Source organism: Stomoxys calcitrans, chromosome 2 (assembly GCF_963082655.1).
Source record: "Stomoxys calcitrans chromosome 2, idStoCalc2.1, whole genome shotgun sequence".
In the NCBI taxonomy this organism is placed as follows: Eukaryota; Metazoa; Arthropoda; class Insecta; order Diptera; family Muscidae; genus Stomoxys; species Stomoxys calcitrans.
In genome coordinates this window covers 232437230-232463534 of record NC_081553.1, presented here as the reverse complement: position 1 = coordinate 232463534, position 26305 = coordinate 232437230, and the positions used below count along the sequence as shown (strand labels likewise).

At 37.0% G+C, this 26305-nt stretch overlaps 1 protein-coding gene across 1 annotated transcript in view; it reads left to right on the top strand.

Moving 5' to 3' along the window:
* The first annotated feature begins 3216 nt into the window (after positions 1 to 3216).
* LOC106094515 (esterase B1) overlaps positions 3217 to 26305 on the top strand; it is a 45974-nt gene continuing 22885 nt past the window's right edge. Inside the window, exon 1 of the mRNA XM_013261770.2 lies at positions 3217 to 4161. Within this exon, the coding sequence (XP_013117224.1) occupies positions 4118 to 4161 (44 nt within the window). The 5' untranslated portion in view covers positions 3217 to 4117. The remainder of the gene's footprint in view (positions 4162 to 26305) is intronic.

Below are 26305 nucleotides of genomic sequence, written 5' to 3'. Positions count from 1 at the left end.
GGTCGTTTAAGGCTGTAGAAGCCATAATTTTCGTCCGATCTCCACAAAATTTTGCACTGGATATTTTATTTGAAGTCTACATGTGTGTGCAAAATTTCATAAAAATCGGTTTAGATTTAGATATAGCTTCCATATATATGTATCGCTCGATTTGCACTTATATGGCCGTAGTAGCTACAATTTTCAACCGATCTGAACTAAATTTGGCACGAACTGTTTTGTTACTGCACTTAATATATCTGGGAAATTTCATAAAAATCGGTTCAGATCTAGATATAGCTCCCATATATATCTTTCATCCAATTTGAACTATTAAAGCTGTAAAAGCCACAATTTTAGTCCGATCTTTACCAAATTTGGCGTGGAGTCGTTTTTGTAAAGTCTCAATGTATGTGTATAATTTCATAAAAATCGGTTCAGATTTAGATATAGCTCCCATATATATCTTTCATCCGATTTGGCTTTTTAAGGCTGTAGAAGACACAATTTTGGTCCGATCTTTACAAAATTTTGCATGAGGTGCTTTATTTGGTGTCTTCATATGTTTGCAAAATTTCGTAAAAATCGGTTTAGATTTAGATATAGCTACCATATATATCTTTCATCCGATATGGCCTTTTAAGGCTGTAGAATCCACAATTTTCGCCCGATTTTACATGAGACGTGTAAATTGACGTTCCAATACGTGAGCAAAATTTCATTAAAATCAGTCCTAATGTAGATATAGCTCCAATGTGTATATTTCATCCAATATGGATTTTTAAGGTAGCAAAAACCACAATTTTGATCACATCTCAACAATCTAGGGCGTGATTGTATGTGTCATTAAAATTGGTACAGGTTTCCCACATAATATTTTATTCGATATCGCCTTTTGAAGATGTGGAAATCCAAATCTTTTGTCCTATGGTAGGAAAATCTTATAAGATTATAAATTTCTTTTTCAATTGGTATCCAAATTAAAGTCTGACTAGATTTCGAGATATGTTCTACATATAAAAAGGGATACATGCGCTAGGTGGTGTAGGGTATTATATAGTCGGCACCGCCCGATTTTTGCCTTTTCTTACTTGTTATGAACAATTTTGTCTTCGCCAACATTTTATTCTCCTAAATATTGGGTTGACCAAAAAGTAATTGCGGATTTTTAATATAGTCGGCTTTGAAAAATATTTTCACAGCTTGTGACTCTGTAATTGCATTCTTTCTTCTGTCAGTTATCAGCTGTTACTTTTAGCTTGCTTCAGAAAAAAAGTGTAAAAAAAGTATATTTGATTAAAGTTCATTCTAAGTTTTATTAAAAATGCATTTACTTTCTTTTAAAAAATCCGCAATCACTTTTTGGGCAACCCAATAGTTATCCAAATGCACATTTCAACAAAAAAAAGTTATCATAATTTTACTTAGTAAGATTTTTATTGAAGAGTATGTTAATAGTCAATTTTAAGAAAAAATATTTGGGTAATAATTTTTCGAAAAAAAAAATATTGGTTTTATTTTTACCACAGAAATACACACGAATGCGCAATTACTTATTTTCCAGGTTCAATGATCGCGAACTGACAAATTTCTTATATCTGGCCGACTTTCTATTTATGTTTAAACTTTCTATCTCACACAGCTATCGATTGGTACACTTTAACTACTTTTCCTACTATCACATCAATATTTCAATGAAATGTAAAAGAGATGTAAGGAATTTGATGTTTAAACCTTTATCCTTGTGGCATGTAGTAAAGCTTTTCGCTTCTCCTTTTTGTATTACTACTAAAAATCCTTTTGTAACAAGAAAAAAAACAACTCAACTCAAGGTCAAAGAATAAAAAACAAAACTTCCATCTCCCTTTCATTGTCATACTCATATTTCCCAATGATTTGACAGATAAATAAAAGCAACCTGTTTTCTTTGCCTTTTTGCCATCATCATTACCCCAAAAAAAAAAAAAAATAATAACGAGTGTACTTACTACTCAGCCTTGCTTCCGCACCCAAAACAATACCCTTTGAATAAAAGTAGTCTAAATGACCAAACACTTTAATATTTTGTTGTCTTCTTATTATTCCACATACATAGGTATGTATAAAAAAACTGCTTACCTAATAAAATGCGATAAAAAAAATAAGACTGACTGCCATCGCAAATTGTTCTAAATACGAAAATATCTCAGAACGAGCGACCAACAATCAAACACAGCAAGCAAAGCAAATCTACTTGTAGTGACTACACTGGGCATTGTTTAAATAGGTCTAAGGTGAAAAGCATATGAATGAAAAACAAGTAAAAAGGCATTTGGATATCCAACATTTTGGGTATATATGTAAACCACCTTTTGTCATAATCCGGTGAAAAAGGTGTAATTTGGGAAGAAGTTTTAATATGGCATAGCACCTCACAAATGTCGCCAGCACTGAAAATATTTTCTGATGTTATGACCAGGATTCGAACCCAGGCGTTTACCGTCAGAGGCGGACATGCTAATCTCTACGCTACGGTGGCTTCCTTCTCACGATCCGCAAAGTGATGTAAAATTCAAATTATAGCTTAATGAGCGACTCAATTTTTTTCCTATTAGAGCGGAGTGTATCCAATCAACATCTCTTTGTAAGGAAATTTTATAGGGCTGATAGCCTCATATGTTATATACCAGCAGCATTAGCGACACCGCTGAAATAAATGTCTGATATTCTAGCGAGGAATATCAGTCCTTCAGAGACATGGTATGAACATACTGTTTGAACATACAATTTTATTTTACTTAACCTATTCAAATGATGGCCAGTGTAGACCTACACATCTCGGTTCATCACAAAGGTACACGGATATATCGCTGATTGAAATGAACAAACTTGACTTTGAAAAATTAGCCGTGCCGTTGTTACAGACGCAAACCGCTGAAAACCAAATCGAAAGCGGAGCATAAAATGTACACCAGCGGCAGATCAGCTAGGCAACTACAACACAGAAAAGCGAAAAGCTCTACAAGCGAACATATGCTGGTTAGCAAGCTTCAGCTGTTGTCTTACCGTTGCTTCTGTTGCCGCCGCCGCTGCTGATTAGTTGGTCGTTCGGTCGATGATTGCGTGTAAAGAACTTTTGTGTGCAAAACGAAGAGGCGTAGGGGAAATCACCAGTGGACGAAGCACACACACAACACCGACAAAACAATAGCAGCAGCAGCAACAACAAGTAAATCACACAGCATTAGTTTAGTGATAGCCATTCTCATTCAGCCAAGCCAAAACAACAATCGGTGGCAAACACAGCCAAGCAGTTGTCAAGTTGCCTTCGCTCAGGGCACACACATTCAGCATTCAGTCACTCAGTGAGTCAGTCGGTCGGAGGTGGTGCACAGCTGTCACACTCACCCAAAATACTCTTTGGCTCTAGCGGTGTGTCGTGCGAATTCATTCTGGTGGCGACAGCCATCTCTTGCGGAAATTCTGACAATTTAATTTTTTCGGCTCTCGTTCAAGTGATTAATAATCAAAGAAAAGATAATTCCGAGAATTATTTGCAAAGGAAAATTCAAGCTTTTATGTGATAATCATAGTGGCCAAACAATAGCAACAACAACATAGTGCTGTGAGGGCTTTCTCATCCTTTAGTGCTGTTTGAGTGTATGTGTGTGTGTGTGTGGTGTGTGTGAAGGCTACACGTGAAATAAAAGTTTATGCTGTAAGGACACCCAAAAGCTCTTCTTGGGGCCCCCTGTGCGTATGAGTATGGGGTTGTAATGCGTAGCTCAGGATAAATGAGATATAAAGAAAGAGCTTTACATTGCCAAAGTGATAACAGACTGTCGATGACAACAAAAGAAGAGAAAAACCACAACAGAAAAGCACGAAAATCGCATAAATTGTGTACACAGAGATAAGAAGAAAAAAAGAAACAAAAATTACATAAAAAAGTAAAAGTGAAAAGCATCTTAAAAAAGAAAAGTGAAATTAGTACATACATATAAGATTTAGAAAAAGGTAGTTCACAAAACAAAAAAAAAAAGGAAACTAAAACCAAATCAAGCAAATATTGAGTAAGACTGTTCAAATTGTTGACAATTTATTAAGGCGCCTTGCAAGCAGCATATTTTGTTTCCCCAAAGATTATTTACAAAACAATATGGGAACCATGCCTACCTTGGAGCAAATCAAGTTGGGACTAAAGTAAGTAGAACAACATAGAAAAACATGAAAGAAAATTTACACAATCTCTAAAACGCCAAATTGCCATTTGTCATTATTAGCCATAAGGTGCTCCAACATTAAACTGTTAATTTAGTTCACTCGTTCATTCATTCATCTTGTCATCCATTAACTGAACTAATTTCGTTATATCATGTCGTTCTTCGTTATTCCCAAACAATTTCCGCTATATTTAAAAGAACAAAAGTGCAAAAAAAACCCCACAATCTATTCTTGTCATTAAATTCCCATTCGAATTGCTTTCTCTATTCCTTTTATTATCATAAAAGAAAATATTTTCTAATTTATTGTCTTAACGGTGTGAAAAATAATGCATATGGTTGTTTGTTCGGCGGTCTCAAAACCGAAACACCAATACATATTGTCATTCACAAAATTGTAAAGAAAAATTTGTTTTGGTGGCCAATGAGCAAAAATCTCATATAGCCAAATATTTATGAACATACAGAAGCTTATTTGTTTTTGTATGTATAAAGGAGACAAATTGTCAAGGCCTTTTTGCAATAGGCCTGAAGGAAGGCCTTTAGAATTTTTATACCATCCACCATAGGATGGGGATATACTAATTTCATCATTCTTATTGTAACACTTCGAAATATGCGTCTGAGACCCCATAAAGTATTGTATATATATTCTTGATCCTTATGTCATTTTATGTCGATATAGCCATGTCCGTCCGTCTGTCTGTCGAAAGCACGCTAACTTTTGAAGGAGTAAAGCTAGCCGCTTGAAATTTTGCACAAATACTTTTTATTAGTATAGGTCAGTTGGTATTGTAAATGGGCCAAATCGGTCCATGTTTTCATATAGCTGGCATATAAACCTGTATTGGGTTTTGAATTCTTGAGCCTCTAGAGGACGCAATTCTTATCCGATTTGACTGAAATTTTGCACGCGACATTTTGGTATCACTTCCAACAACTGTGATAAGTATGATTCAAATCGATTCATAACCTGATATAGCTGCCATATAAACCGGTATTGGGTCTTGACTTCTTGAGGCTCTAGAGGACGCAATTCTTATCCGATTTGACTGAAATTTTGCATGTAGTGTTTTGGTATTATTACAATAACTACGCTAAGAATCGTTCAAATCGGTCTATGTTTTGATATAGCTGCCATGTATACCGATTTTGGGTCTTGACATCTTGAGCCTCTAGAGGGCGTAATTTTCGTCCGATTTGACTAAAGTTTAGCATGTAGTGTTTTGATATCACTTCCAACAACTGTGATAAATATGATTCAAATCGGTTCATATCTTGATATAAAGCTGTCATATTATCCGATCTTGAATCTTGACTTCTTGAACCAATAGAGGGCGCAATTCTTATCCGATTTGACTGAAATTTTGCACGCGATGTTCATGTTATGATATAGTTGCCATATAAACCGATCTTGGGTCTTGACTTCTTGAGCCTCTAGAGGGCGCAATTCTCGTCCGATTTCATTGAAGTTTTGCACGTGGTCCTTTGGTATCATTTCCAACAACTACGCTATGTATCGTTCAAATCGGTGTATGTTTTGATATAGCTCCCATATAAACCGATCTTGGGTCTTGATTTCTTGAGCCTCTAGAGGGCGCCATTCTCATCCGATTTGACTGAAATTTTCCATAAAGTGCTTTGTTATGATTTCCAATAGCTTTGCTAAGTACGGCGCAAATCGGAATAGAACCTGATATATTGGGTTGCCCAAAAAGTAATTGCGGATTTGTCATATAGTCGGCGTTGACAAATTTTTTCACAGCTTGTGACTCTGTAATTGCATTCATTCTTCTATCAGTTATCAGCTGTTACTTTTAGCTTGCTTTAGAAAAAAGTGTAAAAAAAGTATATTTGATTCAAGTTCATTCTAAGTTTTATTAAAAATGCATTTACCTTCTTTTAAAAAATCCGCAATTACTTTTTGGGCAACCCAATAATTGCCCTATAAACCGACCTGGCATCTTGACTTCTTAAGCCTCTAGAGGGCGCAATTATCATCCGTTTTGGCAGAAATTTTGTACAACGTCTTCTCTCATGACCTTCAACTTATGTGTCTAATATGGCCTGAATCGATCAATAGCTTGATACAGCTCCCATATAAACCTCTCTCCCGATTTTGCTTCTTGAGCCCCTACAAGGCGCAATTCTTATCCGAATGAACTGAAATATTACACAATGACTTCTACAATGTTCAGCTTTCATTAATGGTCCGAATCGGACTATAACTTGATATAGCTTCAATAGCATAACAGTTCTTATTCAATATTCTTTGTTTGCCCTAAGAGAGATACCGCGCATAGAGCTCGACAAATGCGATCCATGGTGGAGGGTATATACGATTCGGCCCGGCCGAACTTAGCACGCTCTTACTTTTTTTTTTTTGAGAATGTGAGATATGGTAATGACCTATGACAATAAAATTTGTATAATCTATAGTCAAAAATTTTAAAAACATTTGGATATAAGTTGAAGTCACCCTACTTTATTTAAGCAATTAGGTTAGGTTAGGTTTTTAGTGGCAGTATGCAATCAGATCCACTGAGACATTTGTTGTCCATTACGACACCACAGGCACAGAATTCAGCTCGAAGAGTCTACAAATGTGAGATAAGTATGTGAGAAGTTTGCCCCTGTTCCTTAGTGGAATGTTCATGGGCAAAATTTGCATTTTTGCCATATAGACCGATCTCTCAGTTTTAGGTTTTGGGGCCATAAAAAGCGCATTTATTGTCCGATGCTGCCGCAATTTGGGACAGTGAGTTATGTTAGGCCCTTCGATATCCTTCTTCAATTTCATTCAGATTGGTCCAGATTTGGATATAGCTGCCATATAGACCGATCTCTCGATTTAATGTTTTGCACCCATAAAATGTGCATTTATTGTCCGATGTTGCCGAAATTTGGGAAAGAGAGTTAAGTTAAGCCCCTCCACATATTTCTGCAATTTGGTCTAGATCGATCAAGATTTGCATATAGCTGCCATATAGACCGATGGCTCGATTTAAAGTCGTGTCCCCAAAAAAAGCTGCTTTTATAATCCGTTTTAACTGAAATTTGACACATTGTTTTAGGCTTTTCGATATCCATGTTGTATATGGTTCAGATCGGTTTATTTTTAGATAAAGTTACTAAAAAGACCAAGATTTTGTTATACACAATTGAACAATGACTTGTACCTATTAGTATTTGGTCCAAATCGGATCATATTTCGATATAACTGCTATGGGACATAAGGTATGCAATTTTCACCAGATTTTGACGAAAGGTGGTTACCCTAGGTGGTGGGTATCCAAAGATCGGCCCGGCCGAACTTAACGCCCTTTTACTTGTTTTATTTCCGCATATTAAGAAAACTTGGCGAGGTTAACCCTTTTCGTATCCAAAAGATGCTGTTCAATCGTATCCAAAAGAAGCGTTCAATAACCATGTATTAGAGGTGTCTTTATGGGGGCGGAAAAATTGCTTCGATAATTGGTTAAAGCGTATGCAAAATTATTGGTTGCCCAAAAAGTAATTGCGGATTTTTTTAAAAGAAAGTAAATGCATTTTTAATAAAACTTAGAATGAACTTTAATCAAATCTACTTTTGTAACATTTTTTTTCTAAAGCAAGCTAAAAGTAACAGCTGATAACTGACAGAAGAAAGAATGCAATTACAGAGTCACAAGCTGTGAAAAAATTTGTCAAAGCCGACTATATGAAAAATCCGCAATTACTTTTTGGGCAACCCAATATATAAATCATGCTGGAGAATACTTTGAAAAGATTAAAACCATTTTAGATGATAAATAAGTGCAGTTTCATTTTCAAGCCAAAAATATATATAACAGGCCACGCAAGAGGCTTAGCTTTTGTATTGTGGCATCCTTCCAACATTTTATGGCATTGATTTTTTCACCATTCATCCTTATCTAAAATCTGCTAGTATTGGTGAACTTAATCTCACTCACCAATAGTGATGTCCTTCATATATATTCCAAATCAAGTTTAAAAGATGTTAATTTTTAGGTGGTAACTTTCATAATTTGCCAGCAAATGTCCAGAAAATCGCTTACAATTTTCTGAAAAAAATAACCCCCGGAATATGAAACTCTAGCGCCTCTTATAACACTATGAGGCCCTCATAACATGGTGTTTAGGCCCTGGGTTTCGCGTTGGGGACAATACAAAATGGGGTAAGAATAAACATTTTCGCGTTATTCATCATGCCCAAATACACATGGTCATCATGTTCATGTATTGATAGATGTACATGCATATGGGAGTGTGAGAATTTTCCAACAGCTGTTTCAACTAATAAATGAGCTTTTTCCCTGTGAGTGTCCTTTATATGTGTCAATATCCCTGTGGATATTGTTTTTCTATGACAATAACACCATATGCATATGTTTTCATTTGATCTTATTACTATCGTTTCACCCTGCAAATCGCCCAAAACAAAAAATACCAAAAAAATTTCCGAGGTAGGTATGGCATGAACACCTACCCCCATACAACAAAGGTTGTAGTGGCCTTTAGAAGAAGACAAAAAAATGTGTAATACTACTATGCTTTAATGGCTTATATCCCTGGTGAGATAACAAAGAGCGAATTTTCTTTGAAAATCCCTCAAGGAACCTTGAAAGCTTTTTGAAAAAGCCATAATCGCTGTGTTGTATGAATCGAAAGAACTGAAATTAATGAATATTTACTTATGGCCTATTAAGGGTTCCAAAGGGATTTCACTTTCACTTTTTTGTTTGTTTGTTCGAAAAATAATTCCTTTTATTTATTCACATTCACTGTGAGTTGGAAATTTATTAATTACATCATACTCTTGCCTCATCGTTGTTGGTTTAGGAAAATATGTATTATTTATTTTCCATCAAGTGTTTTAAGATGAGCTCATTTTTAAACAATTATTTGATGAAGTATGGTGGGAAGATCATTAGGAATATAAAAAAAAACAGCCAGATGTAATGTTACTTGCTGCAGCTTTAAGCTGAACATACATTCATACATGTGTACAGCGTAATGAATGCATCATAATTTTCGCCTAGAATACAAAGTTTAACTCACAGCAAAAAATCAAACTTTGTCAGTTGCTATTTATGATAAACCTCTTATCTCTTGCAGATATTTTTGTATTTGAACACATAATGACTCATATTTGCCAATTTTATTTGACATGTTCATAAATCGTTTCTATCGACTGAAGTTTTCAAATTTGCCATCAGTGTGCTGAGTTTTATCTACCCTAAGGTGATGGCGATAATTATCGCATAATACCGAGCACTTAAGCCTCTTAGTAGGCACTAGATAAGATAGCATAATCCCTCATTAGACACAAATTGTTGGAAGTGCAGATCTACAATGACTTTCAGATAAAAATCTACATTTTACACAACGAACCTAAATCCCTCATGGACATAGATTTTGTTCCATAATAAATTTCCTTTCGAATTGCAATAAAGTAATTTCTTTTTTTATACCCACCGCCGATGCATGGGGGTATATTCATTTTGTCATGCCCTTTGCAACACATCGAAATATCCATTTTCGACCCTATATAGTATATCTGTTCTTGATCAGCGTAAAAATCTTAGACGATCTAGACATGTCCGTCCGTCTGTCTGTTGAAATCACGCTACAGACTTTAAAAATAGAGATATTGAGCTGAAACTTTGCACAGATTCTTCTTTTATGGACAAGCAGGTTAAATTCGAAGATGAGCTATATCGGACTATATCTTGATATAGCCCCCATATAGACCGATCCGCCGATTTAGGGTCTTAGGCCAATAAAAACCACATTTATTATCCGATTTTGCTGAAATTTGGGGAACAGTGAGTTGTGTTAGGCCCTTCGACATCCTTCGTTTATTTGGCCCAGATCGGTCTAGATTTGGATATAGCTGACATATAGACCGATCCTCCGATTTCGGGGTCTTAGGCCCATAAAAGCCATATTTATTGTCCGATTTTGCTAAAATTTGGGACAGTGAGTTCTGTTAGGCCCTTCTACATTATTCGCCTATTTGGCTCAGATCGGTCCAACTTTGGATATAGCTGCCATATAGACCGATCCTAGATTTGGATATAGCTGCCATATAGACCGATCCTCCGATTTAGGGTCTTAGACCCATAAAAGCCACATTTATAATCCGATTTCGCTAAAATTTGGGACAGTGAGTTGTGTTAGGCCCTTCGACATCCTGCGTTAATTTGGCTCAGATCGGTTCAGATTTGGATATAGCTGCCATATAGACCAATCCCCGGATTTAGGGTCTTAGACCCATAAAAGCCACATTTATTATCCGATTTTGTTGAAATTTGGGACACTGAGTTGTGTTAGGCCCTTCGACATCCTTCGTCAATTTGGCTCAGATCGGTCCAACTTTGGATTTGGCTGTCATATAGACCGATCCTCCGATTTGGGGTCTTAGGCCCATTAAACCCACATTTATTGTCCGATGTCGCCGAAATTTGGGACAGTGAATTAAATTTACCCCCTTGACATACTTCTTCAATATGGTACAGATCGGTCCAGATTTGGATATAGCTGCCATATAGACCGATCTCTCGGTTTTACAATAGGTTTTGGGGCCATAAAAAGCCGAATTTATTGTCCGATGTCGCCGAAATTTGGGAAAGTGAGTTTAATTAACCCCCTTCGACATCCTTCGTCAATTTGGCTCAGATCTGTTCAGATTTGGATATATCTGACATATAGACCGATCCTCCGATTTAGGGTCTTAGACCCATAAAAGCCACATTTATTATCCGGTTTTTTTGAAATTTGGGACACTGAGTTGTGTTAGGCCCTTCGACATCCTTCGTCAATTTGGCTCAGATCGGTCCAACTTTGGATATGGCTGCCATATAGACCGATCCTCCGATTTTGGGTCTTATTCCCATAAAAGGCGCATTTATTATCCGATGTTGCCCAAATTTGGGACAGAGAGTAAGGTAAGCCCCTCCACATATCTTTCCAATTTGGTCTAGATCGATCACGATTTGCATATAGTTGCCATATAGACCGATATCTCGATTTAAAGTCTAGTTTTTGGATGTTCAATATTTTGTAATACACAATTGAAAAATGACTTGTACCTTGAGGCATAAGGTTTGCATTTTTTTACCGGATTTAGACGAATGCTGGTTTACGTATATACCAGAGGTGGTGGGTATCCAAAGTTCGGCCCGGCCGAACTTAACGCCTTTTTATTTGTTATACCCTGTACCACCACTGTGGTACAGGGTATTATTGATTTGTGCATTTGTTTGCAACGCTAAGAAGGAGAAGAGCTAGACCTATTGATAGGTATATGGATCGGCTTAGAATCATTTCCTGATTCGATTTAGCTATGTCCGTCTTTCCGTTTGTCTGTCCATGTATTCTTGAAATCAAGGTACAGGTCGCATTTGTTTTCCGATTTTCAAAAATTTTGCACAAGTTTCTTTTTTGGTCCAAGGACAAACGCTTTTGATTTTGAAAAAAATCGGTCCAGATTAAGATATAGCTCCCATATATATCTTTCATCCGATATGCCCTTTTAAAGCTGTAGGAGCCACAATTTTTGTTCGATCTTTACCAAATTTGGCAAGAAGTGCGTTTTTGAACGTCCCAATTTATGTGCGAAATTTCATCAGAATCGGATCAGATTTATCTATAGCTCCCATATATATCTTTCATCCGATAAGGTCTTTTAAGGCTGTAGAAAGCACAATTTCGATCCGATGCTTACAAAATTTGGCACAAGGTGTATTTTTGGTCGTCTTATTGTGTGTGCAAAATTTCATTAAAATCTGTTCAGATTTAGATATAGCTCCCATATATATCTTTCATCCGATATGCTCTTTTAAAGCTGTAGAAGCCACGATTTTTTTCGATCATTACCAAATTTGGCAAGAAGTGCGTTTTTGAACGTCCCAATTTATGTGCGAAATTTCATCAGAATCGGATCAGAATTATCTATAGCTCCCATATATATCTTTCATCCGATAAGGTCTTTTAAGGCTGTAGAACGTACAATTTTGGTCCGATCCTTACAAAATTTGGTACAAGGTGTTTTTTTGGATGTCTTAATATGTGTGCAAAATTTCATTGAAATCGGTTCAGTTATAAATATAGCTCCCATATATATCTTTCATCCGATATGTCCTTTGGAAGTTGTAGGGGCCACAATTTTGGTCCGATCCGACCAAATTTAGCATAAGATGTTTCGTGTGACGTTTTAATATGTGTGCAAAATTTCATTGAAATCGGTTCAGATTTAGATATAGCTCCCATATATATCTTTCATCCGAAATGACCTATTATGGCTGTAGAAGGCAAAATTTTGGTCCGATCTTTAGCAAATTTGACACGAAGTGCCAATATGTGTGCAAAATTTTATCAAAATCGGATCAGATTTATATATAGCTCCCATATATATCTTTCATCCGATATGCCCTTTTGAAGTTGCAGGGGCCACAATTTTGGTCCGATCTTTACCAAATTTGGCACGCAGTGCTTTTTGTGACGTCCCAATATGTGTGCAAAATTTTATCAGAATCGAATCAGATTTATATATAGCTCCCATATATATCTTTCATCCGATATGGCCTTTTAAAGCTGTAATAGATACAATTTTGATCCGATCTCTACAAAATTTTTCGTGAGATGTTTTTATTGACATACCAATATGTGTGCAAAGTTTCATCAAAGTCAAATCAGATTTAGATAAAACTCCTATATATTTTTTTGCGTTTTAACTTTGAAGGCTGTAGAAGCCACAATTTTCGTACCATCGTAAGAAAATTATACAAGGTTCTATTCGATATTTCAAAAGGTATGCAAAATTAAAGTCTGACTAGATTTGGTTATAAGGGCTATATATTAAAAGTATTACGTATACTCGATGGTGTAGGGTATTATATAGTCGGCTCCGCCCGACTTTTGCCTTTCCTTACTGGTTTTTTTATAGTTTACTTCCTCCATCATACAAGAACGAACAATAATTGTGTTTTTAGCCCATAAAGGATATTTGGACCTCTGTGCCCTAAAATAATTCCCAATGATAACGAAAACAACAACGAAATTAGGTTAATTTCTCTATCATTGATGTGTGTTATACACCCATCAACCCACCACAGCCGTACTGGTTGCATGCAATTAACTCGCCCGATAAAGAGACATAATTAGTGCGTCGGGTTAACTTTCCATTTGGGTCAATAAATCCATTTGGCATTATGATATAAGGGATGATTACGTTCAGTCAAAGGACTCAGAGACGTCATCAAAGAAAATTATTAATACTATGCACCCACAAAGGTGCTCTGCGTTTAGCTGACTCCCTCACCGCAAACTATTGCTGGGGACTATGAGTGTTGCGTTTGTTATTCATAGGCTGGACTTTGTTTGGCGGTGGGAGTTTCATTGCAATTGGGTGTAATAAATTTAGACACTAATGGGAATGTGATATGCGGTTTTAGGGCAAATCAAATTTAATTACACAAAGTAATTGTAGCCAACTAATGATGCGAACGCTTTATTTTTTTGTCATAGTATTAGTAATGAAACAAGAATAATGTAGCTTTTTTTTGTATATGTATGTATGTATGTCTATCGATGAGGAGTATAATTAGGAAACTACGCAACTATTGTGGTTTTAATAGATGGCGTTAGTTACAAAAAAGTGGGGCTAATATTAAATGCACTAGAAAGTTTTAAATGTAGGGGGATAAGATTCTGTATTGGATGATTTAATTAACAAACCACAAATTTTTATGTTAGTCGCATATTGACATCTTTGAAATTTAAAGATTTCTGCTTCAACAAGATATTTGCGGTCTAACGCACATTTGTGAAAAATTATGTTTTTATCTGCTACCAGCTGAACCGGGCCCGCTCCGCTGCGCCTTATATGGATTGTATGGATCAAAATTATCCTTTGAATATTTATTTTCGACAGCTAAACAGCTGTTAGTGAAATGCTACGAAAATATTACATACATATCGCTTGACTAACAGTATGACAATATAAGTGTCTTTGTCTGAATCCCATGTGATCTTTATTGGACCGTGAATTCGCTCGGAGGGTTTAATGCCATTCGAAAAAGACTTCATTTCCGCTCGATATGCTCATGATGTCCGTTTTAGGAGTGCTTTCGGGGGTGAGGTGGTCCCTTAGACACTTGGCCCTGACCTCTTGTCGAAAATACCATTTATTTTAAACCCCATATTGCCATTGGTTTAAGTAGAGTTTTAGGTGGGGCCAAACACTTGGCCCCAAAAATTGGTTATCAAATTAGTTTTCTTATCTCAATTATCTTTCATATGAGCCACATATGGGCATGGTCGGAAAATTTTTACCTTTTGGGCTGTTTATGGAAAAAGAACGGTGCCCCAAATACATGGTCCCACATTTGCATATTCGTATTCTACTGCCAAATACCTATATTTGAGCCCCATATTGCGATGGTTGGTAAATAATTGCTGTTTGTGGTCTATTTTGGGAAAGGGACAGAAAATTGGTTTCGAAATTGAGTAACAATTTCCTGCTTTACTCTCCAATACCTTTCATATGAGCCCCACATTGACATGGTCGGTAAATATTACCGATTTATGGGTGTTTTGGGGAGTGGCGTAGTCCCCCAAACTCTAAGCCCTGAAAATATATCAGCGTCGTGCTCTATTCTCATGTATCTATATATCATTTATTTGAACCCCATATTTGCATTGACCTTGAAATTAGATATCAAATTCGTTTTCTTATCTCAAATAACTTTCATTTAAACCCCTTATTGCAAAAGTCAGCAAATATGGCTGGTTTGGGGTATGGGCCCCAAAAACTATCAATATCGAGCTCCACTGCCTTGAAGATGAAAATTGTCTTAGTGAGCAAATACGTCCTATATGGGGGTTGTTATGGTGGTGGGACGTCCCCGAATGATGATATCAGATTCGTGGCCTTCTCTCGAATACCTTTTATTTGAGCCCCATATTTCCATACTTAGTCAACATGATCGGTTTGGGGGTGTTTTGGGGGATGGGGCAGCCACTCATTGACTAGGCCTTGAATGTATTTATCGTATTCGAGTTCTACTTTAAAATACCTCTTATTTGAGCTCCATATTGCAATGGTTAGCAAATACTTCTTAAATGGGGGGTGTTATGAGGGTGGGGTGGCCCCCTAGAAACTTTTTCCCGAATATTGATATCAAATTCAAATTTCATTTGAACCCCATTTTGCTATGGTTGAAATTTGTCCTCTTCAGGGGATGTTTTTGGGGAGAGGCGGCCTCTTAAATAAATACTTGGTCCCACATTTGGATATCAGATTCGTATTCTATTCGTAAATACCTCTCAATTGAGTCCCATATTGCCATGGTGGGTAAATATGTCCGATTTAGGAGTGTTTTTGGGTTTGGGGTGGTCCCCCAAACACTTGGCCCGACAATTGGATATCAGATACGTTTTCTAACCTTAAATACCTTTCATTTGAGTCCCATATTGTCGTGATTAGTCTATTTATATATTTTGTAATACTCAGGAGCCGTGAGCGCTTCCTTGTTGCCGGGGGGCTTGGCTTGGTCTTCCCAGAGTACTTGAAAGCGGGGAGCTCTTATGCTCTTCGGGAGACCTTAATCTCTTTCCAGCTTCCGTAGAAGTGCACGAAATGTTACTTCTATCCCTTCTAGCATCCTACGCTTTCGCCCTTCGTCGTGCACCGGATGGCTTTCTTGGTGTGCTTGTGAGCCATCGCTCACAACTTCCGTCATCCGACTATCCTCATATCTCGATTCGGCTTCGATGACTGTTTCATTGACACTGTCGCTGTCTGAATCTGTATCGAAAACACCACCTTTTATAAAAGGCTGCCAGTGCATCCCTCTGGTTTATCCGTCTCTTCCTCATTAGTCTGACGACTGGTTGTGCGCTTGAAGCATTACTCTCGACCACACCTATAGCAGGGGAGGCCAACATGCTAAGGTCTGATGCCACCACCGCAGCTGTTGGGAGTCCATTTTAAGCCTACTCCTGAAAGGTTTTAAAAATTTTCGTAATAGGTACCTAGTCCGAGATACGGATTTTTTTCTTCGAGGGGCGAAATGAAAACACGTCCGCTCCAACGATTACACGGTATGCACATTTACATCACACAAAATGATAACAGCATGTGAAATGAATTGCTCAACATGCAAATAATGTGATAAGCATTAACAAACACACATAGTCCACTTAAATCCGGCAAGCTTTAATTTATAAAAAAAAAAATTTAATGTCTCGCTAAATGGCTGGCTTGCGTATGATTAGTGATTTGATCAGTTTCATCATTTCTATACCGTGGCCTATGCCTAGGGATCAACATTGTTTGTCTGAGTAATGTATAGATGGGACTTACGATTAGCTGGTGGTATAACATACAAATACTTGTAAATGAGAATTATTGAGAGAATCACATTATTTTGAGATGTCATAATACGCATTGACCTTGAACTGCATTCTTGGGGAGCACAAAGCACAATTTAATCGCACAGTGTTTGGAATCGTTATATGAATTTTATTGAATGTAGTGAAAGAAAAATTCTCTATTACTAAGTCCAATAAGGTACCAAGATATACGGGATATACGAAAATATGTTGCACATTATTTGTTGGAGAGCTTTAGGATTTGACTAGAGTTTGAATTTTAAAGCAAAATAATTTAAAACAAAAAATTTTCTTTTCTGGTACACATATCAAAATATAGACCGATTTGAATCATATACGACACGGATATCGAAAAGCCTAACATAAGTCACTGTGTCAAATTTCAGCGAAATCAGATTATAAATGTGGTTTTTATGGGCCCAAGTCCTTAAATTGAGAGATCGGTCTATATGGCAGCTATATCCAACTCTAGACCGATCTGAGCCAAATTGACGAAGGATGTCGAAGGGCGTAACACAACTCACTGTCCCAAATTTCGCTGAAATCGCACAATAAATGCGCCCTTTATAGGCCCAAGACCTTAAATCGAGAGATCGGTCTATATGGAAGCTGTATCCAAATCTGGACCGATCTAGACCAAATTGAAGTAGGATGTCGACTGGCCCAACACAACTCACAGTCCCATATTTCGGATAATAAATGTGGCTTTTATAGGCCTAAGACCCTAAATCGGCGGATCGGTCTATATGGGCGCTATATCAAGATATAGTCCGATATAGCCCATCTACTTTATAGGGTCGGAAATAGATATTCCGATGTGATGCAAACGGAATGACAAAATGAATGTACCCCCATCCTTCGGTGGTGGGTATAAAACTCGTCAAGAGTCACAAGGCCAAATTTTGGCCAAAAATTCGTCAAATCGTCATGCCAGACAGCCCTGCATGCAGAATCGAAGTCATTATGGGTCAACAAAACTAAATTTTATTGCAAAATAGCTCCACATGAGCCAAATAAAGCTAGCCACTTGCAATTTTGCACAAATACTTTTTATTAGTGTAGGTCGGTTGGGATTGTAAATGGGCTAAATAGGTCCATGTTTTGATATAGCTGCCATATAAACCGATATTGGATCTTGACTTCTTGAGCCTCTAGAGGGCGTAATTCTCTTCCGATTGGACTGAAATTTTGCACGTGGTGCTTTGGTGGCATTTACAACAACTGCGCTAAGTATGGTTCAAATCAGGTCTATGTTTTGATATAGGTGCCATATAGACCGATTTTGGGTTTGGACTTCTTGAGCCTCTAGATGGCGCAATTCTCGTCCGATTTGACTGATATTTTGCACGTGGTGTTTTGGTTTTACTTCCAACAACTATGCTATGTATGGAACCAATCGGTCATTGTTTTGATATAGCTGCCATATAAACCGATCTTGGGTCTTGCCTTCTTGAGGCTCTAGAGGGCGTAATTCTCTTCCGATTTGACTGAAATTTTGCAAGTGGTGCTTTGGTGGCACTTTCAACAACGGCGCTAAGTATGGTTCAAATCGGTCCATGTTTTGATATAGCTGCCATATAAACCGATCTGGGATCTTGACTTCTTGAGCCTCTAGAGGGCGCAGTTCTCGACGTACTGTTTTTGTATCACTTCCATCAACTATGTTTAGTATGATTCAAAACGATTCATAATCTGGTACAGCTGTCATATAAACCGATCTTGGATCTTGACTTCTTGGGCCTCTAGAGGGCCCAATTCTCATCCGATTTACTGTGCTAAATCGGATGATAACTGTGCTAAGTATGGCGCAAACCGGTACATAACCTGATATAGCTGACATTTAAACCGATCTGGGATCTTGACTTCTTGAGCCTCTAGAGGGCGCAACTCTCATCCGAATTGGAAGAAATTTTGTACAACGGCTTCTTTCATGACCTTCAACAGAGGTGTCTAATAATTTTTGAATCGATCGATAGCTTGATACAGCTCCCATATAAAACGATCTCCCGATGTTGCTGCTTGAGCCCCGAATCGGGCTCTAACTTGATATAGCTCCTCCTCATCCTCCGTCCATATTCATTATTCTTTGTTTGACTAGAAAGAGATACTGCGAAAAGAACTCGACAGATGCGATCCATGGTGGAGGGTAATAAGATTCAGCCCGGCCGAACTTAGCACGCTCATTCTTTTTTTTATCCAATTTCACTGAAATTTGAAACAGTGAATTGTTTTAGGCCAACCCCCATCCGACCCGAATATGGTAAAAATTGGACTGCATTTAGATATAGCTGTCATATAGACCGATATGCCGGTTAAGGATCATAAAAGCTTTATTTATTACCCGATTTTGTTGAAATTTGAAATACAAAATTCAACAGTGACCACTCAATGTCCGTGCCGAATTTGAGTGCATAAGTTACCCAGTTTTCATGGTGGTTTACTATAAACCTGAGGTGGTGGGTATCCAAAGTTTGGTTCGGCCGAACTTAATGCCTTTTTACTTGTTATTATTTTTCGATTTAGTTTGAAGAACATTTTTGATATTTACCTCTTTCATCAAAATAAAGTTTTATATTTTAATTATTTTTAACATTACATAGGAAACTTTTATTCTTTAAACAAGAATCGCAGATTAAGTTTATTGAGGCTGTCTGAAATGCATTTTATTGGTATATTAAATGAGACAAATATTTTAAATGGTCAAAATTGATAAGTAATTCTAGGTAAGCTCTATTTATAATCACATTCCAGAATTTTATGACCTAAGAATTAAGCATTGGAATTGATATAGACGTGTTTTTTAATAGCATTTTTTAATAATGCAAAACTGCGAAAAATTTAAATTTAAATAATTTTTGAATATTATATGCCATGCAAATTGTGCACCTTATGTATAGACCAACAATAGCACCGAAATGTCATTAAAAAGAAGAAAAAAAAAACGAGAGCTTATTAAAAAAAAGTTTTTTAATTAGGGCTGATGTATTCATCATACAATGGATGTTGTAAAGCAATAAAATTTTATGTTTTAATTTCACAGCCAGTGATTTAAGTATGTTTTTGTTTTTAACCCCTAAAAATGGCATCACATTTGGAAGCCTAAATACAGGGGAGGTGTATAATTAAACATTGTTCCCAGGCTCATTGACCTACATCTCCAACACTCTTGGGGACAGATTTGCCTGTACTAAATACAATACAAAGAAAAGTTTTTCTTTTTCAAATTCACTCTTGTAAGTTAAAAATAAATCCTGGATACTAAAAAAAAAGTTGAGAATAACCATTCGCCCTGGTGTTTTTGATTTTTGTGTAAAAGAGAGCTTAAACACACAATACTCATGTTGTATAAAACCCCATATATTGTAATAATTGAATGATTTCATCAACAGCATTTGGCATTTGTTTGAGAGCTTATTTGGAAATTGGATTGCACACACATTTATTTCAACCCCATTTCGGTTCAAAAGGAAACTCTTCAATATGGCAATTACATTGATATTCTGTGAAACTCATGTTCTGTATTTTCTTTGGGAGCTTTTCTTTAATTTCCCAGAATCCTGTGATTTTCATAGGCTTTTTCTGTACATACTATTCAAATACCCATTACCATTTGTTGGGTTTATCTAAAATGCAGAACAATATTTCATTAGTCATTTGAATTTTTCGTCGAATGCTTGGTTAACAGAATCTGCCTGCCGTGTACCTAACATATGTCGCTGTTCATAGCCATGTTTTATTTGTTTCAAAGTGGTCTATAAATAGCTGATTTTATTGGGATGTAACGAAAAAAAGTGTGCAAAATTTATAAATGCTAAATCGGGCAAGAGACAAGTTGAATCAAAGAAAATAAAAATTCAGGGCGAAAAACACTTTCAGGATTTGCATACCCTACACCACTGCTGGGGTGCAACACTATAAGGAGACGTTGTCAATATCTTCAACAATACCTGTTAACGACACCATTCGTCAATGGAGGTTTTGACACTGTTGTCATGTAAAATAGAGAAAAAAAAGGCATACATAGTAGATAAAGAGGAAAAAACCAGCTCGCTGATCAGATTTAAAAAATGAGCTTTCTGCACCACGAACTTTCAGCGAACTGCTCCAGAAAGCTAAAGTTGGGTTGATCACAAATACTTATTATTAAGTCTCTAGGTGGTGATGTGATGGACCACAGCCTAAGAGGTCACACATTTATTTGTTAGTCTCAACGGTATGTTAAAATCTGCAAGCTCAGTATCAGTATGATTAACTTCCCTGCATCCTGAATACACTTTGATAAATTCCCACCAGGCAGCGTAAGACTTTAATCGATTATTCAGATTTAGATTAGAAAGATTTAATTTATAATATTACACAATGACTTCTACAAGTTCAGCATTGAATTCATTTATGGTCCGAAATGAACCATAACTGGATATTGTTCCAATAACATAGCAATTCTTTTCTTTTATCCTTTGTTTGCCTAAAAAGAGATACCGTGGCAAGAGCTCCACGAATGCGATCCATGGTGGAGGATATATAAGATTCGGCCCGGCTGAACTTAGCACGCTTTTATTTGTTATACCCTCCACCATAGGATGGGGGGTATACTAATTTCGTCATTCTGTTTGTAACTAGTCGAAATATTCGACTGAGACCCCATAAAGTATATATATTCTTGATCGTCGTGAAATTTTATGCCGATCTAGCCATGTCCGTCCGTCTGTCTGTCGAAAGCACGCTAACTTCCGAAGGAGTAAAGCTAGCCTCTTGACTTCTTGAGCCTCTAGAGTGCGCAATTCTTAACCGATTGGAATGAAATTTTGCACGACGTGTTTTCTTATGATATCCAACAACTGTGCTAAGTATTGTTCAAATCGGTCTATAACCTGATATAGCTGCCATATAAACCGATCTGGGGTCTTGAATTCTTGAGCCTCTAGAGTGCGCAATTCTTATCCGATTGGAATGAAATTTTGCACGACGTGTTTTGTTATGATATCCAACAACTGTGCCAAGTATGGTTTAAATCGGTTCATAACCTGATATAGCTGCCATATAAACCGATCTGGGGTCTTGACTTCTTGAGCCTCTAGGGTGCGCAATTCTTATCCGATTGGAATGAAATTTTGCACGACGTGTTTCGTTATGATATCCAACAACTGTGCCAAGTATGGTTTAAATCGGTTCATAACCTGATATAGCTGCCATATAAACCGATCTGGGATCTTGACTACTTGAGCCTCTAGAGGTCGCAATTATTATCCGATTTGTCTGAAATTTTGTACGACGGATTCTCTCATGACCATCAAAATACATGTTTATTATGGTCTGAATCGGTCTATAGCCCGATACAGCTCCCATATAAATCGATCTCTCTATTTTACTTCATGATTCGCAATTCGTATTCGAATTGGCTGACATTTTACACAGGTCTCCAACATATAATTTAATTGTGGTCCAAACCGGACCATATCTTGATATCGCTCTAATAGAAGAGCAAATCTTTTCTTATATCCTTCTTTTTTGCCCAAGAAGAGATGCCGGGAAAAGAACTCGACAAATGCGATCCATGGTGGAGGGTATATAAGATTCGGCCCGGCCGAACTTAGCACGCTTTTACTTGTTTTTGATTAAATTCATTTAGTAATAACTTTCGGTACACAATTATCTCCATTTAATGTTGTATAGAACTCATTTAGAGTCAATGAGCTTTTTCCAAAACATCGTCTTCTCTCGTAGGCAAATATAGGACATACCCCTATAAAAAGAAAAGTGGTTTCAAGAACTTTTAGGTTACAAATAGAGCAATTACCGTTTGTATCATTTCTAAAGGTTCTGGAATTGAGGTTAAGCAGACCACCTCTGGCTCAAAAAACTAGACTCATAAATTTCTGGGAGCTGGCATCTCGGAACTATAGGGGGATATCGTATTTAAGATGTGGGTAAGGGTCGTGGTATTGTGAGGCCAAAGCCCAGTTCTCATTCAAGACCTTCTCACGTCCCATAAGGTCACATAAAATACTATCGTGCCTTAACGTCTAAGACTAAAATCAACGTCAATGCTTAATGCAGCACCTAAATCTGACCAGCTCTTTGTCCAGTAAACCCCGACACCTATGGTCTCGTCAGCCTGCAGTTGGGGTAATCTATCACTAGGCATTGCAAGTACCTTGATAATATTGGGTTGCCCAAAAAGTAATTGAGGATTTTTCATATAGTCGGCGTTGACAAATTTTTTCACAGCAAAAAAAAAAACAAAAAAAGTGTAAAAAAAGTATATATGATTAAAGTTCATTCAAAGTTTTATTAAAAATGCATTTACTTTCTTTTAAAAAATCCGCAATTACTTTTTGTGCAACCCAATATAATTAAAGTGCAGCCTGAGGGTCTACAAGAACATACTTGGTAGCCCCGTTTCGAAATGTAACATATAGTTAGGCGTATTACTTGGTAAGTATAGTACCTTTTTATGAAGAACCTGTATAGTTTATCTACTTGCTATTAGCTACAATGTATACACAACTGAGCGCCGGAAAACAATATAGACTTGGCAGCGGTATTAAATATCTTCATCTTATTCGAAATGCTAATTCTTCCGTTGTAAATGTAGCGTAGCCATGTAGAATTAATAGCCATTTTTGCAGATTGTAGTTTGTTAGAAAGATGCTTAACAAAGGAAAGGTTATACGTAAGATTCATACCGAGATATTTGTACTCATTAATGACCTCTATGGGCTCAGTGCTGTAATACCAAAACAGACTGCTACTGATCCTTGGCCCCTTTCTGAAAACAACAATCTTAGATTTGGTCTGGTTTAAACTTAGACCCCATAAAGAGCAATATGCGTATAGAGCAGCAATCTTCGACTGAAGTTTCGTCGGTGAGTCCGAAAGCAGGACAATATCGTCTGCATACATAAGCACTATAATCTTGACCCCCCCAATGTAAACACCAGCGGGTAGGACCTCATGTAAATCATTAAAATACCAAGCGAACAGTATTGGGCTCAGTAAACAGCCTTGACGGACTCACTGAGTAACCTTAATAGGTGTAGATAGGGTTGAACCAACCCAAACTTGACTTGTGGTGTCACAATAAATCAGACGCATTATACTATAATCTTTGTAGAGAGATCCAATGTGGCCAATTTAAAAATTTCGAGGTACCGTGTCAAAGGCAGCAAAAAGTCAACAAAGAATGGGAACGTCTTTATACTTCTCCTCCAGTTCAAGTAAACTATGCTTATATGGTTAAAGATATTACCAGTAGTCGAGTAGCTCCGTCTAAATCCTGCCTGGTATTCGTTCAGAAAGCGAATTTGCTCTACCCACGACTTAATTCGGTTCAACTCTATAGCGGTGACTATTTTGTACAGTGTGTCAAGCAGAGCCAAACCTCTGTAATTCGACACCACATTTATGTTAAATTTTTTGAGTAATGGCATGATTATCGATCTGCGAAATGACAAAGGGAGAGACTCCCGAAGAAAAATAAAGTTAAGCAGATGTAGAACTTCTTGTAGAAACGAAACTGAAGCATATTTGTAGAATTCAAAAGGAATTCTATCAAAGCCCGGCGCCGTATTACTTTTTGCATTACCGAGTACAAATAATAATTCGTGCATTTCGAAAGGGCCGTCTACAAATGGGTCCATGTGGTACGGTAGCACATAAGCCATCTCGTCTTCGTGATAGCTACATGGCAATAAGTCTATAAAGTATTCGCGGAACGATTTCGCATTAAGGTCGTTTTCTATTCTATGTGGTCTTTATTTTAAAGTATTCGCAAATTTGCATCAATCAGCCGAGTTCTTGACAGTATGTAATCTCTCAATGTCCGAGTGCGTAATGCCAATTTCTTTTTATTGCAGAGATTGTAAAAGAGCCTACTTTCAATACATTGTCTTCTACAAATCTGATTGTTAAATAGCAATTAAGACATTTAAGCATGCGTTTTCTGGCTGACTCGCACTGTGCGTCAAACCATCTATTCTTGCGCTCGAGAAAACATTTACCTGGTGACTTTCCAACAGCGTCGTGTATTTTCGATATAAGAATGTCAACATTGCAATCAATGGTAGATCCGGTAAAATGGTAATTTAAGTCACATCGTTCGGTGATGGCGTTGCCATATACATCAGACCTCAAGAGACACCATCTCAGTGTCTGTGGCAATATGCATGACTTCTCTGCGCTAATGGAATTCGACTTAATTGATAGTTCCAGTGGCATATGATCCGAATATGGTTTACAAGACACACGAATATTGTCCAATAGTTCGAAAACAACGGCCAAGTCAGCTATAAAAACAAGGTTCCTTACCATTGAGCTTAAACTTTAATCGCACATCACTCTAGGTGAGAAGTTTAGCCTTGTTCCTTAATGGAATATTCATGGGCAAATTTACACAAAACAAGTATATGGGTGGTTAGATCGGCAGGAGTAAAAATAATTTATTTAGACCTACATTAGACTTTGAAAAACAAAATTTTGTTCCAAACACTGTGCGATATCACGCCATTGTAAAATGTAAACCCAACACTAGCCTAACCCAATAATTGTCAACTAAGTAACATGTGTTACTTAGCTGCCAAACGGTAAAAAAAAATATTTCCAGATTACAATGTAAAATTATAACAAATTTAAAGCAACTAAGGTAGTATACATACTACACGTGCAGGTATGGACTTGAGCATTTGAGAACTACAATCATTGAATCAATCAATCAATTATGGTGAACAAATGACAGTGACATATGTCATATAACAAATCTGTATATACGTCTGTATAAAGAACAATTTATAAGTATTCAAATAATCTTTGAGCAATTTTGAGACGGCTCGGAATAGATCGATTGCGTTATGCAGTTAAAAAGGAATGAATTGATAAACTCTAATGGAAATGGATTTAAGACAAGTAAAAGCATGCTAAGTTCGGCTGGGCCGAATCTTGTGAACCACCACCATGGATTCTGATAAAAATCATTCATTCTGACAAATGAATTTTGTAGCAGAGCATAGTTCTACTTGACCTACCAAATTTCTGCCAAACCAGGCACATATTGAAGCATCTAGGAGCAGTAGAAGGCTAAACGAAAGATGGGTTCTATGAAAGCTATATCACATTATAAACTGATTTAGATAATACTTGCCATGGATGTTGGAAGTCATGACAAAACACTACATGCAAAATTTCAACCTAATCGGACAAATATTCGAGCTTCCATGGGCTCAAGACGTTAAATCGGGAGTTCAGACAATACCTGGCAGATCGTTAAAAGTCATCGTTAAAAGTCTTAATCGGAAAACTATTGCGGCTTTTAGGGGCTCCAGAAGGCTAGTCGAAGGATCCCAACGATCTACTTCAAGAATAAGTAACTGTGCATATTTTCGAGTGGCCAGCTTCATGTGTTCGACCGCTTTGTGATTTCATCAGACCAAGGGATGAACGGACTGACATGACTGGATCAATTCAAAATGTCGAGACGACAAAAATATATATATTTTATTAGGTGACAGCCTAAGGAACGTAGACAGGCTCGTATTAGAACTACAAGACAATAATAGGTACATTTTAGCGCCAACATTAGAAAAATAGGAAATATGACATTTCTTGATGGATTTTAAGCATTTTTCGCTTGCTAATTGAAGGAAAAACATAGGAGTTGCTGAAAAGCGAGTTTTTTGCAACAATCTTTAATACTGAACACTGAACTCGAAAATTTTTTCGTAGTCTTTGCT